The sequence below is a fragment of the Periophthalmus magnuspinnatus genome, chromosome 15, assembly GCF_009829125.3.
Source record: "Periophthalmus magnuspinnatus isolate fPerMag1 chromosome 15, fPerMag1.2.pri, whole genome shotgun sequence".
NCBI classification, from domain to species: domain Eukaryota; kingdom Metazoa; phylum Chordata; class Actinopteri; order Gobiiformes; family Gobiidae; genus Periophthalmus; species Periophthalmus magnuspinnatus.
In genome coordinates, this window is record NC_047140.1 from 2,865,346 (window position 1) to 2,881,491 (window position 16,146).

At 38.1% G+C, this 16,146-nt stretch overlaps 1 protein-coding gene across 1 annotated transcript in view; it reads left to right on the forward strand.

Moving 5' to 3' along the window:
* The first annotated feature begins 6,369 nt into the window (after window positions 1-6,369).
* Window positions 6,370-16,146, forward strand: part of LOC117382870 (VPS10 domain-containing receptor SorCS1-like) — a 76,381-nt gene continuing 66,604 nt past the window's right edge. Inside the window, exon 1 of the mRNA XM_033980110.2 lies at window positions 6,370-7,056. Coding sequence (XP_033836001.1) covers window positions 6,370-7,056 — 687 coding nt within the window. The remainder of the gene's footprint in view (window positions 7,057-16,146) is intronic.

A 16,146-nucleotide genomic window follows, 5' to 3' on the forward strand; every position in this document is an offset into this window, starting at 1 on the left:
GGGACTCGAGGCATTGTGATGAGCGCAATCCAACAATTTAATAACCTTCCTAGATATTAATGTTTACTGCCATGGTGCTGCACAGTGCTTTCTCTGACCAAAAACTCTCCCTGGAAATTCAAATTTTTATGAGTGCCATGGACATTATAAACGCCATTAGATGTAAGTCAAACCCAACATGTCCCCGTATTAGCCTGGACATGAGACTACTGCATGCAATTTTGGATGTTTGGACAATTATCTTACAAATTAAAGTACACAGACTAAACCTGGACAGCTAAGATTTTAGTTTGACCAGTGATTATTTCTAATTAAGGCAGTGGCCATTAGTCTATAAACAGGTCAACGGTTTCTTATTCAACCAAATTTTATAGTCGACAAATTAATTATTGTATTGGAATTATTTAGAATTTATGGACCACATCAAAATTGAAAAGGCATGGAGTGAATTAGCTGGAGATATGGGATTCAGTCGTGAGTTTCATCTTCCGGTTAACTGTCAGATAAATAGTATAATTCATTGATTTTTTTTCATTTTGTTTGTGCAGTGCTCTTGTGTGCATTAAGGTTTGCCTGGAGTTCTTGATATCACATTTAATCCAAACTTTTTAAACTAATTAAACCCAAAGTAACCAATGTAAGTTTTCCTGTTTCTGCAGCAGGGCTCGACCAGGTCACACTGTTAATGAGCGCAGACAGTAAACAACCTTTAGTGCACAGAAGTCATATACAGGAGAACACCGTGGAATGTTCTTAAAACAGAACATATAGCACCAACCAGCAAGATTATTTGAAGAGGGATGTGAAAATGTTCAATATCTCTCTCTTTTAATGACTGATGTTTACTCTGATGTTTACATTCTTACCCACTGCCCTAATTAAGTAAATAAATAATAAGATCAAACCTCTCTGAGTGTAAAGTGGAAATGATTATGTAATATGTTATATAGTAGACCTTATAGAATATCAGCCTGTATCATGGTCTGTGGAAACTAAAGTAAAAAATGCTTGGTAGACCCTCTGACTACCTTGTAAAATAGATGCACTTTTTAAAATATATATATATTAAGAATGATGTAGACAAAACACTTTTTTGAAAATAAAATCTATCATAACAGATGAAGGTCACTGAAATTTAGAAGAGAGATTTTTAGAGACTGAAAGCTAGTTGAAACCTTTGTTTATATAAAATGGAGCCTTATAACCAGTAAGTTTATATTTGATGTAGTTTGTATGAAACTTAGTGCAGGATTGGTATGACCAAATGAATACAGCCTGCAGTGCGTCACGAGGGTCACAGCACTTAACCCAGCCGCCCGTATAGCATTTCAGAGCATCTCTCAATAATGTAATTGAAATCATTATTTGAAAAGGCGATTTTCCCTCATGGTGCCCTAGAGGTATCTTTTGCACTAATTGAAGTGGATGATTTAGGTGTCCATCATTAAACTGAGCTTCACTCTTGCAACCTCCAAAACCTTGTGTTACTAATGCAGTGATCCGGAGACACACTTGCATAAAATACAGATAATAAGCATCCATTTATTTGCTTTTGGTGAGAAAATAAATGGATTTGTATTCAGTGCAAGCTGAAAGGAAACTGTCTTTTTGGTGAGATTGGTGTGGCAATTTCAATGTGCTACAGCATTAAAGGCAAACCGTTAGCTTTTCAGTAGCAAAACAAGGTTGATATAATGTGCCTCACAACTAATATATAGACTCTTTGGTCCTTATTCATAATATGAATAATCAGGGCAGTTATGAAAGAACTAGAATTGGAACTAGGTCCAAATTGAGTGAAAGGCCATATCCTGCTTTCGTCTTTTTCATGAAAAAAGGCAATAGATAATCTAGTTTTTATATTGCATGTGACCTGGTACGGCACAGATTCCCATTGGGTCACTATGTGTTATAATCAGTACGTCCAGCTAAATCAAACAAATTCCTTATAATGGTTGGGCATACCATGATCCTTTGTTTAATTATTTCCATGGGTGCTCTGGGATGCAGCATGGCAAGCCAGCAACTTTCTTTAAAATGCAGGAGTGTCTGGGGCCCTGCCTGCTTACAAACAATTATTTCTCTGTCAAGTTTTGAGGTAAATTCATTACCACTGTTTATTTGTAACTTCTCTCACCTCAGGTTTGTTTAAGGCTTTGTGTGACGTGCGCCATTTGCTTTTGGTTTCTTTTACACAAATGGATTATGTGATTCACTGATTGGTTAATCTGTCAATAAATCAAGGCCATCCAAAATTCATGTAATAAGACTTTATACCTTTTGAACATAATTGACACCTTATTTCACACATATTTGGAGCACTGTTTTTTCACTCGCTGCATGTGTAAATGGTGTATAGTCATTACCATCATCCTAATAATCTGGTCTGTTGTGATAGTGTGCTTTCCCTTTTTGTGCATTTTAATAAAAAAAAAGCCATTGTTGAATCTAAATTTGGCTAAAATAGATCCTCTGGGGTGTGTGCATTTCCCAGTGTCTGCTCAGAAGTTTTCATCTTAGAAGTATGAGCACACGTAACACAGTTGGTATTCAGTGTGCGTGACACCCAGCAAAGCAGCAATCTTGACTATGGAAAAGACAATAATTCCACTCGGCAGCCATGTTTTGCACTCAAATGTTGCTTTGGCACATCAGCTTTAAGTTTGTCGCCTTGGAACAGAAATTTTAAACTTGCTAAAAAAATCTGTCACTGAATTTTTCCTCCTCACAGGAAATCACATTTTTTTAATGTTTCCAGATGTTTTGCAATATTGATTCGTGCATGTCATTTTGAAACTTGAAAAATTAAACGATCATTGATTTTTTTGGTAGACAAAACAGAACATCCTCCTCCCTCTGAAGCTTTAAATATGTATAATACTGTTCAACAAAGGCACACAAAGGCAGTGTCTTTTATTCCACTAAGAGATTCTTAGTTTTGACTTTAAAGATACTTACTGTAGATAAAGAAATCAAATTAAAAAAAGAATAAAAACTGAGGATTTAGTTTGGACTACAAAGGATCTTGTCCATGAATATGAAACTGTGCCTATGCATAAATTGATGAGTGGATGTTCTTACTGTCTTCTGGCAGATGAGTGCCTCAGAGCTACAGGGTAATTAAAAATTCGAGATGCTAGTTCTGCTGCTGCGATTATTCACAAATCAGATGAATATAAAGTCAATAAAATAACTTCATTTGCACATTTTTACAAGATTTTATGTTTAAATTACACTTTTAAGATCAACAGTTTGTGTAATTGTTTTGATAGATAACAAGATATTTACATGAAGAAAAAAAATAAAAATAAATAAATACCATGAACTGTAACAACATTCATTTCCTGGTATGTAAATTTACACATTTACACAAATGATTCTTTTATTTTTGTATTTTCCCTACATGTTGGTTAGGTCATTTAATGTGCTGTATATAAAACATATATTTAACTTTAAAATAAACCACATGGTGAAACTGTTTGGAGTATGCTGCTGATAAAACATTTAGCTGTCAAACATTTGAAATTTGAAATGACCAATGAAACCTGTCTCTTTACTTGGCCGTTTAATACTTACGGAAATCCCCTTTCCCCATGCTCCCCAGTCTCCACTAACAACATTGAAACCTGTCTGCTTTCATTTTAAAAACTCAATCTGTGCCAAATTGCCACCAGCCTGGAGACTTTCATTAGAGTAAACAAAAGTTTAGATCTCACCTTAAACTTCTCTGTTATGTCAAATGTAGCTCCACATATAGAATCTTCACTATATTTTGACTATTATTATAAATATATATTACAAATATAATCAAGACAACACATCACAAAGCACTGACACTGGTAAGTCATCAAGCTTTTTGTCTTTTTTGTATTTTTACAATTTCAAGTCCTCTAAATATATAATTTGAGGAAGACTGCTATCAGTGCTGTGAGAAATGATGGTACACATGCATCATACAAAACTTATACAAACTCCTGGTTATAGGGCAGTGGGTTTCTTTTGCAGCTATTCTTCTGACATGTGTTTTTTCTTGACCCATTTGGCATGTAACAATAGGATCTGTTTCTCCAAAAGTGTACTCAGTATAACTCACCTGGGGGATAGGACCAAAATATAAGCAAAAAATATTTGAACCAAGGTCATTCCTCGCAGTTACACGAGCCTCTCTTGAATGCCACATTGTGGTGTATGCCCAAACATTATAATTCCGTAGCAGCAGATCTTGCAAAAGTTTTGCAGGTGTGCGACGCATGCCACACTTTGTTTAAGGAGCACTTTACCTCCTTAATGAAGCCACTGCTCTTTAGCTTCACATTACAGTCAAGACTGGAGCTTTTTAGCCAATGTTCCCTGTGATTGAAATTCTCAGTCAGCCATCAATCTGCATTATAGACTGGTTTCCCCTTGTCTGGTGGGGGCTAACTGAAACAGATTGAGACAGCTCTTGCTCACTGCATCACTAATGGCTGCCAATGAAAGACGTCTCTGTGCTGTTGACCCGTATGTGGACCAGGAGCAATGGGGAGAACACAGCTCGATACAGGGAGTCTCTTCGGCATCAGTCACCAGTCAACAGCATCGTCATCCTATTGACTAAACGCTGCCCAGAAATAGAATCTAATCACAGGTTTTGGACAGGCTCTGGTTCCCCTAATGGTTTACCATTAACTGACTGGAACAAAGCCCAAAGCGTAGTGAAATATCACAACGTATTCCAGGGTGTGTGGCAATAATGGCTTCTCGATTATTGCCATGACGATGTGAACACCTGCGGGCTTGTGTTGTATGAATCATTTCAGAGATAAAGGACTTACTTTAGCTTTAAATGTAACCCATTCATTTAGGGTCCAGCATCCCCATTACCATCCAGTGGAGAGGACACTGAGACGAGCTCAAAGTTTGGAATGTGAATTTACTTCACTCAGCTGCAGCAGGTTGATAAACAGGCCACCATGGACACAGGTCTGCGTTTATCTCTCCAGACAAACTTTGTAAATAAACACAGTGACAAAATGTAGATCACAAACTTGGGCAGTTAGTTCTAACAATATTTTTCCAGCGTTTGAGCCGGGCTAAATACTGTATCATTGTGTATATTTACTTGCACAGTAAAGCATACAATCTTAGTGCCACTGAGAATGCTTTTATATATTCAGTATAGTTTCAACTTGTTGATTCTAAAATGTGTTTTCAAAGACACCATTGTAACAGTGCTTTTGTTTTCTCTAAACTAAGTGAAGTTTCCTTCTTAAATGGATCAGACAAGTTCAATAATGTTGAAGTAGAGAAGAGATAACGGATTTAGTCATTCTGAGTTTGGGCTGAGCTGGCATTGGTAGAAAAAAATCAATAGACCTATCGCTTAAAATAAAGCAATGTTCTCGTTCCAAAAATCTACAGGTAACCACTTTCTAGAAAGTTGCAAATGACTGACCGCCTGATGTCATGTTTTTTGTTTCACTTGAGCACAATTTATATCTATAATTTCTGCATTTTTATTATTTGGCTGAAGATCAGTTTGGCTTTTCCTTGAAGGACCTAAAATTTGACACATGCATTAATCATTTCTGTTGATTTATTGCCGAAAACTATAAGTAAATAGGGTTTTGGCTGAAAATCTCATTAATCCACACATGGTCCTCCTGATAAATGGTATACCTTCGTGACTTGAGGTGACTTGGTTGGCAGTGAAGCCCACTCCTAACCATCCCTCAGGCCGGTCACAACAAAGTCATTACCTGCGTGCCATAATTGACAGTGAACACAGGCAATCCTGTTAATTGATTACCCGGGCCTGGGCTAATGGAAAATGCAAAGGCTCATTGTGCCTCCCATAAAGGCCCTGTCAGGAACATTTCCACACAAAGACAACCACCGGCTGCACCTTTAATGTTTCTGAAGTTTCCTCTGGGGAGAGCCCTGATGAGCAGACTTCTCTAATTCGATGCATAATTACCCTCCAGATTATGATGGATTCAAATCTGTCATAGTTACGCACCACAAACGGCTGATCAAAAAGTACTAGTATAAGAGCCATAGGGGACCACGTGCCTGCATGGAACTATAAGCACAACTTAATTAAGTGCAGGGCCAGTCGCCTTTTGATCCGCGTTGCGCTGAGGATGCGGGGGGCTACACTCGGGCCCCTCTCCCCCCTCACCAGCAGGATTCAGCCTCCAGCTCCTCCTCTCGTTTGCATCAGTTCTTGGGAACACTTGTCCGCGCGCTGCAGCCTCTTCCTCCGCTGCTGCTCGCGCCGTACCTCTCCATAGCGCATGCACATTACCCCGTGCCATGACTGACTGAAAAACGTCCAGAGTGTCAAATGATGTGTTTTTGTCGCTTCTGAATTGGGGAAAATACCGGAGAATGGAGACGCGCCCAAGTCACTGGTTTGCCTTCATTTTGTGGATTTGGCTCAGCGTTCTAACTTCACTCCTTGGCGTAACGCAGGCAGAGGTGAGGTGCATTCCCTCCTGTCAGTTACCGCCAGTCTCAGCATCACCACAAGAGCTGTCCGCATTGGATTTGATTAGTTTTGACGAGTTACAAAGTGAGGAAATTGATGGATCTGTGGAAGCGCTTCCTCGACGCAAGGACGCAAACGGAGGGAATGTAAATAACATTAATACGGATTCGAGTGAAGAAAGTTCATCCAAAGTACAGGGGCAATCGGGGGGAAATAACTGCGCGCAAAACAAAGACCAGAAACTTCTAAAAGTGGCCACATCAATTGATTCAAGTGTGTTAGACCGCGGCAACCGAACCAAAAGTAGCAGCGGGGTAGACGGGGAAAGTAAAGTGGGATATTTGGAGCGGAGTAATGTGACTGAAAATGAGGACAAGGTTGTGACCAGCGCGAGCCAGAGCCGTGGACGTGGTGCCAGGAGCGCAGAGACTTGGTCCGAGTTTCGCCAAGAGGATGCGAAGGAAGATGCCGGTGATGCTGCGTCTGAGGAGCCGGAGCAGTTCCAGCTCATGCACACTACATTCGCGCTCACTGGAGACACGGCACACAACCAGGCGATGGTGCACTGGTCTGGGCAGAACAGCAGTGTAAGTAGCCAGGTCATAAGATTTTTCAACTTTAAGATTTATTTGAATCTGTCCAGATTTACGCACGGAATCCCTTTGACGCAGTGTGATCTCTGAAATGGCTGGATTGGAGATTGAAGTTTCCCCCTGGGGTTTTAGTCATTAGTAGCCCTTTAAAGATGGCTTGACGTAATGAGATGTAATGGAGATTGAATGTGAAAGGGCTGAAAGGTTGCAGATGAGTTAAAGGGCTAGTGTTGTGGTGGGTCTCTGCCTCTTTTCCCCTCTCATCCCTTGCTTCTCCCTTGTCTGTAGGCTGTGTCTCTCTCATACAACACAACATATCCCTAGACTGGCAGCAGCTCTGCACTTTACATAAATAATACACACATGGACAACTGATGAAACTTCTAAACCCTACTCCGCAAACCAATAAATCCAAAAATAGACGGTGTGGTATTCTCACAGAGTTATAAATACACACATGTAGTACTTAAAAATCCCAAATGTTGAATGATAAACTAAAGTGATTTCCTGCATATTCTTTCTTTGTTTCTCCCTCTCAAGACTAAGCCTATTTTGCTCCTGATGACTTTGCTTATAGGCAGCGTTTGCTTACCTGAATCAAAGTATATACATATATACAACTTATTATCACAGTTTATTTTCACCCTTTCCCAAAAATTTTTTTGAACAGATTTTCTCTTTGGAATTTAAAACTCACCTTGATTTCTCTTTGATTATTCTTGCATTGCCGAATAGTAAAACATGGTATAAAAAGTAGACAAAACAACACATATTATATTGCATATTTGTCACACGAAATAAAGCAGTGCCAAAAAGTATTAGATTTCTATGATTGTGTACCATTGAAACAATGCAAAATCCAGAATGCATAAGAAATCTCACAAGCACAAGCCACACATAAACACTTAATTTCCACAAGTTCTAACCTCTGCATCTCTAACCTCGTCTGAACCTTAACCCGCATCTAACCCGCCAATATCTCAGCACTCTATTAATATTTTAGCTCAAGGGGACTCAGTAGTCCCCAGGACCTCTTTGACTCTCACAGCACAATGAATGTGTCTGCAAAACTATCCCTAACAACTGAAAACATCTCAGTCTAGGAAATGTATTGTTATATGTAATGCTGAGGTATCCCCGTCCAGCAAAATTGCATATAGCAGCAAATATTTGCATTAATTAACCTGGCTGTTAACTTTCCTAACCTTTGACTGAACCTAACACTTGAACTTCCCTATATCTTAATAATTTCCATAATGAGGTCTGAATTCTCCATAACATCATGAATACATGACCACACACACATTTATTTCATCCTCATCCCATACTCCTATTCTAACCTTCAATTATTCACATTTTGCAAATTTTCAGCTTCTCACATTTTGGCAGTAGAGTCTGAGGTCCCCATTAGGTATTAAAAACACGCCATATACACCACCACACAAAGTGCACTGTCCATCAATCCTTCTACAATATCTATTGGTATTCACACCAGAGGCTTTGGTTTGTGTGCATTGCTTAGAAACAGGATAGCAATGCTGAAAAGGTTAGCTCACTGTCTGCACTTTACAGTTTGGCTCCCTGAAAACTTATTAGTCAGCTATTAGTGAACTGACATGAATAGAATGATCATAATTATAACTTCCAATGGCAGGAATTCAAACCTGTAAAGGGTAATAAAATAAGTTACTGACATTTGAAAGTGAAAGTCAATAAAGGGTTGTCTCCTTTTATAGCTCTACACCATTTATGTAGTTTATTTGATCACATTTATCAAAACAGTTCTTGCCATAAAGGCTGGCATAGCTCAAAATAAAAAAAGGTTTTCTGTAAGCTGAAGGATTTGTTCAAAAAGGAGTAATTCAAGTTGCTCAGCCGTCCTAATGGTTTTCCTGTTCTATTGAAAGAATGAGTCTCCTTCAGTCCTTGCTGATTTAAGTTTCATTTGGTGTTAATACTGATGAACATAAGCAAAGCAAAATGGGACTGACTTAACAAATGAAGGAAACAATAAACCGTCTGAAAAAAATCTGACACTTTATATTATATATCATGTGATTTTGTACTTAACTGTGTGTTCATTTTGTAGCCATCTCCCATATTTCTATTGATTTTTGTATATGGAACAGAATGTCTCCAGAGGTCCGCTTCAGGCTTGTCACATTCTGATACACATTTGGGCAATTCAGCTGGATGATAGCCATTGGAAGGCTAAGGCAGAAGTAAAAGAAGGATACAAATCTATGGCCCTGTTCTGTGAGTGCTCTTTTTTGTTGGAAAGGAATCCTATAGTAGCAAAATGTGTTATCACCTGGGGTTTCTCAATGGACCTGCCTGGTCATTGAAAAGGTGCATTACACTGTGAATTTGGTAAAGGCAACATTTATGATACTTTGAGTGCAGACATATTTTTGGGATATTTGTGAGGTAAAATGAATGTGGCAGTTGAGCAATGTGTCAAAAGTAAGATCATTGTACAGTAGAACACTCTCCAACACTGTTTTGTCCATTTACACAGATGTTTTCCTGACATCTATTTAAAACCATGAAAAGAAATGTATAAAATGTAATAAATCCTTTAATACTTTAGAATAGAAATAGTAAAATTAAGGGTTTGTAGCTGCCAAAATGATCAAAAATTAAGTTACTATTAATCACTAGAACAAGTGTTACATGAAAGATAATCTTCACCCAGCCAATTAATATTTTCCATTCATGCTAATTCAAATGCACCATTTATTTTGCAGGTACAGGGCCTTTAAAGCTACCATCCGCAGCTTTATTTGATTTTTTTCACCAGTAGAAGTGAAACATGGTCCCCCTCCTCTCACCTGGCCTTTGTTCACGCTCACCTGTGCTCTCTGGTCTTCTTCTGTCAGGCCAAAGCTGGCACACTATCAGACAGAAGTAATGTAGATAGCATCTAGTGGTGACGTGTGAGAACTGCAACAGGGGTGGGTCGGCTAGTTTAATTATAGATGGTGACTTTGAACCGCTCTACTAAATCCTACTAACACCTTTTGCAATAGTACTTTGGAATAGAGCGTTTAAACTTAACTGTTGGGCTGAATTCTTTGCGCTTGGTTACCGTTTTCTCATACTTCATTGAACCTTGTAGTGCAGTGTACACTATAGGATTTACCCTTGAAATGTAAGATCCTTGGATGCATGTTTTATGTGCCTTATTGTCACCATTGTACTGTACTGAAGAAAACGTAGAGATTGTCAATAATCCATGTAGACTGTCCAAGTGTGCTGCCCACAGCTCTGTGCAATACCCCTGTGATTTGTCCACACATTCTGTACTAACAACATGTCAAATATTGTAATCTCACTTTGTTACATCCGGTCTGCCCTGATGGCACATAGTTTCATCTCTCCAAACAGAAAGCCTCGTTGCGTTCCCTCTTCCTCCACATGGCGTATCTTATCTGTCTGCGGAGGTGCTTGCCAGGTGGACATTTAGAAAGCTTCCTTGTCGTCTTTCCAGCTGGTCTACTTTCTTTAAATAGGAATATGCTTTTAAAATGGTTTGTCAAATGCCCTTTTTTCTATTAAAATGAATGTTGCAGGCTTATTTTGGGGAGATTTGCAGAAGGCGCCAGACAGTCACACATCATTAGGCATCATTATCTTACATTGATACCAGACTGAATGATGGCGCTGAGACAATTTGTATAATCTATAAAAGATGGATTGTTTGTGAAATAAAGTGCTAATGCGTCATGCCCCTATTGCTCTACAAATGTCTCTCCTGACTTGTTAAAATGACTCATTGCCTGAGTGGGGGAAAGAGGTTTTTTTTTTGTTTTTTTGCACTTTTGATACATGTTGTTTATGTCACACATATTAACAGGCGTTGCTAAAAGTCTTATAGCATTTTACTGTTGGATGAGATGTACTGCCTTGAAACCAATTTATCTGGAGTCTCAGCTTCTTTTTGAGCACTATTGACATTTAATCATCATCTTTTTTAATTGTCTGGACCCAAAACAAACTGGCATTGCGGCATAGAGTCATGACAAACATTTAGGAGAATGGAATAGATGGCTCCATCAATCTGTTGCTGCAGTCCTAATTTATTTCAATTGACTATAGTGTGAAACAGCCCAACATTAGTCTTCTTATCTCATTTGGTCACTTTGAAACTTAGCTATAATCCTGGCTCTGCTACTTTCAAACTATAAGGCATTAAAAAAAAGTGAATTATTGCTTCTTTTTTTTTTTCAATGTAACACAATTAGATACTTTGCACATTGGCCATGGCCTATTAATTGAATGACTTACAGAAATGATACAGAGTTATTTAATTTGCACAAATGTTAATCAGAGCTGGACGAGCTGCTTTCTTACTACATAATAGTTATTTAAATTTTGACTGATAATTATTTAGATTTTTTGTTTTTTCATTTCTAAGAAGAACTTATGGACGTTCTTCACTGAGACAATATTGATATTCTAATACTGGTGTAACAGAATTTAATTTTACTTCAAAACTCTGTAATATTTGCAGAACCCTGTCATTTTCTTTTTTGGCTGTTTTTGGTTTGCGTAGCTCACCATTAAGTCAAAACGTTCATGAATTCTGTTTGAGTAAGAGTATTCAGTTTCTTTGCATGTCTGGAAGCATAAAACGGCCAACTTGAATGACTCTTTATCTCCGCTGGAAGTTTTAGCATGATACTCTTTTTTCTTATTTCTCTTCTCATTTCCTTCTTACGCATGCATAGAAATTCCCCTCTGGTCAAAGTGCCATTGCAGCCATGTATTGTACTGGTGGGGGTGTTGAACTGTTTCTCCGCTTGCCACCAAAATGCATCCCGGATGGACAGTCCCCCGTGACCTTGAACACATCTGTTTTATTGTTTCTGCCCCATCTAGCAGATTTAAATGTATTGCACACAGGGCCCAGGCTTAATAGTGTCTACTCCACATGAATATATATGCAGTGGTTATGATACACCACAAGAATTATGCTCCAGATCAAGTGGCAGATTTTACGAAACCCATGATTAGTATGAATAAAAAAGTGATTTAGTTTTTCTTTTGTCAGTTTTTAATAAAACTTTGGCAGTACTGTCTCACAATATATGTACATAATTTAAGCTAAATTAACAGTGGTTTGAGCAAGTTTAATAACAATAGTAACAACCATTCATAGTACGTAGAAAAGGTAAATCTAACAAAAATAAATAACATGCAAAGCCTTTAGGTTCGGTATTATGTGTAGTTTAAAAGATCCTGCTTCCTACACAAATGTTTATGTATAATTTGTAATATGTGCAGTATTATCAATGCTTTTACTGTGTTCTCTTTGGTTTTCTATGGTCCATCAGACAAATAAACTTGACTTGTTATAAATGTGTCACCAAAGCAGGTTTGAACTATGAGCGATACAACCACTGTGGGTGTGTGAACTAGAATGTGTGAGAAAAACTCTACAGGCATGTGGATTTTGTTAAAGTCTTGCGTCAGAGATGTTGCATTACCACCAAGCAGGCTGAAGTGTCATTGTTGATTAAATAGTTACAGTTACAATAGTTACAGTTGGAGCTGCTCACCTGTTGTATATAGACTTATTTTACATGGAATATTGTTGTATTTACATCATGATCAATGTGTTAAGGTGAATCAGTAGTTTACTCCACATGAGTAAAACGGGCTGAATAATGTTTAGAACCTTTCTTTTTAAATATTACCCATCTTTTGCCCAGTTAAAATCATCATCATTAATGAACCACAGACTGTACAGGTGAATGATGCTACCTTCTTTCCTCCTCAAAATATTTCTTTTCGTATTGGCTGACCTAGGTGCAGGAATCTATTCAGACTTTCAACCTCAGAAGCATTTTGAAGCTGATTGGTAACTCCTGTCGTCTAAACTGGAGCCGGGCCATGTGCGCAGACAGGGGATCCATCCCATGCAAAGCTGCCTTTATGACTCACCAACTGCGCAGTGCATCAGTACTTCTTCTAGGCATTTGCTTTTGTGCACTCTTCTTTCTCCTCAGGGAATCAAACACAATCTGAGTGCTTGCAAAAGAACTTGTCACATTTTATATTGAGCATCACTTCTTTTAGCAAATCTCTTTTTTTAAAACGAGTTAGAGGTCTAGAGGACCATTTCGAAAGAGTTTAGTGACATATACTTGTGTTGAGTGTGTCCCTTGTGACTCAATGCAACCACTGAACAACATCGTCTTTAACAAATGGCTTCTACTTAACAGTATTTAGAAAAAGAGAACTTAATTAGTCCTCTGAGGAAAACAAGGTCATTGATGCAGATATAGACTGAAGGTGTTACACTGGACTAAACATTTGGAGCTCTCATGAAGGAGCATGTGCATTTTTCTGCTGTTAATGGTGGTGTAATATTTGATTAAGGGGCTTTGACAAACCTAACTACCAGTTTTGTATCTGTTTTTTGGATTGCATTGACAAAATCTAGTGCAGTACAAGGATTATGCAACAACAGTAAACATTGTTAGAAACAATGCCAAGGATAGCATTTAACGCTTTAGCTGGGTTTGCCTTCACTTTTCAAGACGTTATATAAATGCCATTAAGATAATGTTATTGTTCTGAAAATACTTTTGGTGTGTGGTTCACTTTTACCACCACTAGGAAAGACCTGAAGGTCAACAAATTATCTTTCCTTTAAAACGTCAGTCTGTGTCCTTGAAGTGTAGTTTGTTCACTATGAACAGAATTATCTACTGAACCTTTAGGCATTTATAATAACATATAATAATGCATTTATAATGCCTGTGATAGCATTAGTTTGTCTGCATGCCTCACTTGTTCTTTTTTTTTTTTTTGCATATAAATGTAACTCTTCAGATTCAGAGACCGATGGAAATAACATTTCTAAAAGACATGTCAGTGTGATGGTCTTAGAGTCCAGCTTATTAAAAGTTTATCTTCAAAAAACAAACTAAAATCTACAGAAGTTGGGATGATGAGAAGTGTACAAAAGCAGTATGCAGTGGTCTTCCAATCTGAATCATATTAGTTAAACCTAACACACTAAAAGTTCCAAAACATCACGCAAAAAGTTAAGAAAACAGCAATAAGCATATTTGGGTATTTTATATTTGTTTAGCCCCTGTAACCAGCAGATGTGCCAAGAAAAACAAGCTCACAGTCAGTATACAAAACAGCTGAAATCTAACAACATATAGCATCCCTCTCTGCGGCTTATACCTGTGATGTTTTGCATAAACTGGGGCTATATAGAAGATTCTAGATCCATAGTGTTCACTAAAAAAGAAGTATTAACAGTAGCAAGTCCCGCTCTGCAACATTTTGCTTATGTGGGCATGCCTCCCGGTTGTAAATTTATAAGTCTGTTGGTTCGTACTCTCTGTTGTTTGAGCTGTCAGTGCACCCTCTCCTTTGGGTGTCTGGTGGGCAGACTTTGGAGCCGAGAAGGTTGCTGGAGGATTGTCTCCTATAGAGTGAACATTAGGCTTCACAAAGAAGAATTATAAATAAATTCATGAAATACATAACAATAAGAGTGGTGCCACCTCGACAGGCGCTAAGACAAAGAATGTGTTTTTTTAGACGAGTGTGTGATTGTGGATTCGCCTACATTAGGTGGATAAACAGGAGTTTGAAAGCTCAGCAGTATTCACAAACTCCTGGCAGCGTGAGATCAGCTCTGCCAAGCCACCAAGCCGTCCTGTGGTGAGACTCTATAACGCCTCGAGATCCTGCAGTGCTGCGTGTTTTATCAGCGAGCTGCCGGTCCCTCCCTGCTTTCTTTTTTCCACTATCTTTTGAGATGCCATAAAAAAATGACTTCGCAGATGTTATTTCGGGCCAGGATAAAGTTAATTTGGATAGAACAATGCATAATGAGGGTTCACTTCATATGTTCCTGTATTGCCTCAATGAAATTTTTTGTTGTGTGGTCAAATTTGATGAACGTCATGTATTGACTGTATGTAATTATGTTGCCTGACAGCCTGACAAATCAGCCACTAACAAAAGCAAAAAAGAATTTTAAAATGGTGTCTTTCCATGTACAATTCACTCGTATGATTATCTTTTGTGCATGAAAATCCTAAAGTGTTGGCTCTAAAAAAAACAACTAAAAACTCCTTTTTTCTTAAATAAACTTTCAGAAAAATGTGCTCCTCGTACCTAAATTGCCCCTGTTTTGGGGTTGGATTTGGATTTTGCAGATAGAGGAATTCTTACTTTTTCAACTATGTGATAAATATCTTGTTTTGTTTGGTGGTAAAGACTTACCATCAAAGTAACAAAAAACACACAAACACACCCCCACACCCCCACACGTACACCCCCACACCCAGACACACACACACACCCCCACCCCCACGTGTGCGCGCACACACACACACACACCCCCACACACATACACACACACACACTTTTGTGAAAAGTAATTAGATTTGTCTTAATGTGTTTGTATATTGTCTTTTATGAAGTACATGTATTTCAGAATATATTAGCATCAGGGATACACACAATTTTTCTGTTTAGTGAACAATGTATTACCAAGTTATGTATTGATTAATGATCAATTATTTACATTAAATACTGTAGCCAAACCCGTTTACATAGAGATAAAGAGAGCTGGTGGTCCCTCTATCAGCAGTGTTCAGGTTTTTTATCAGTGTAAGATCCTGCCAAAAGAGTAATTGACTTCAACAGTTGGAATTGAGAAATGTTTATTTTGTAAACACACACTCTTACAATCTACAAGCAATGCAATGAAACTCCATCTGGGTGTCATTTTATCACATCAAACCAGGGAACATTACCTTAGGCCGACATATTTTACATCCAAATGGCACAGGTCTAGTGGTGGGTGCTATATGGAAAAAATAATAATACAATGTAAGGTTGTTGTTTTGAAGACATATGTAAATGTTAATATCATGTTATTGACATAAGCATTTAAAAGAGCTACAGACACGATAATTATATGGTCCTTGTTTATGTTGTGAAATTCTTGACCCTCAAACAAAACATATACAGGCAAAGTTTAGATATTTCTTGCCACTATCAGCCTCCCTACACATCTCCCTGCTAAATGATAATTGGCCTGTCTCA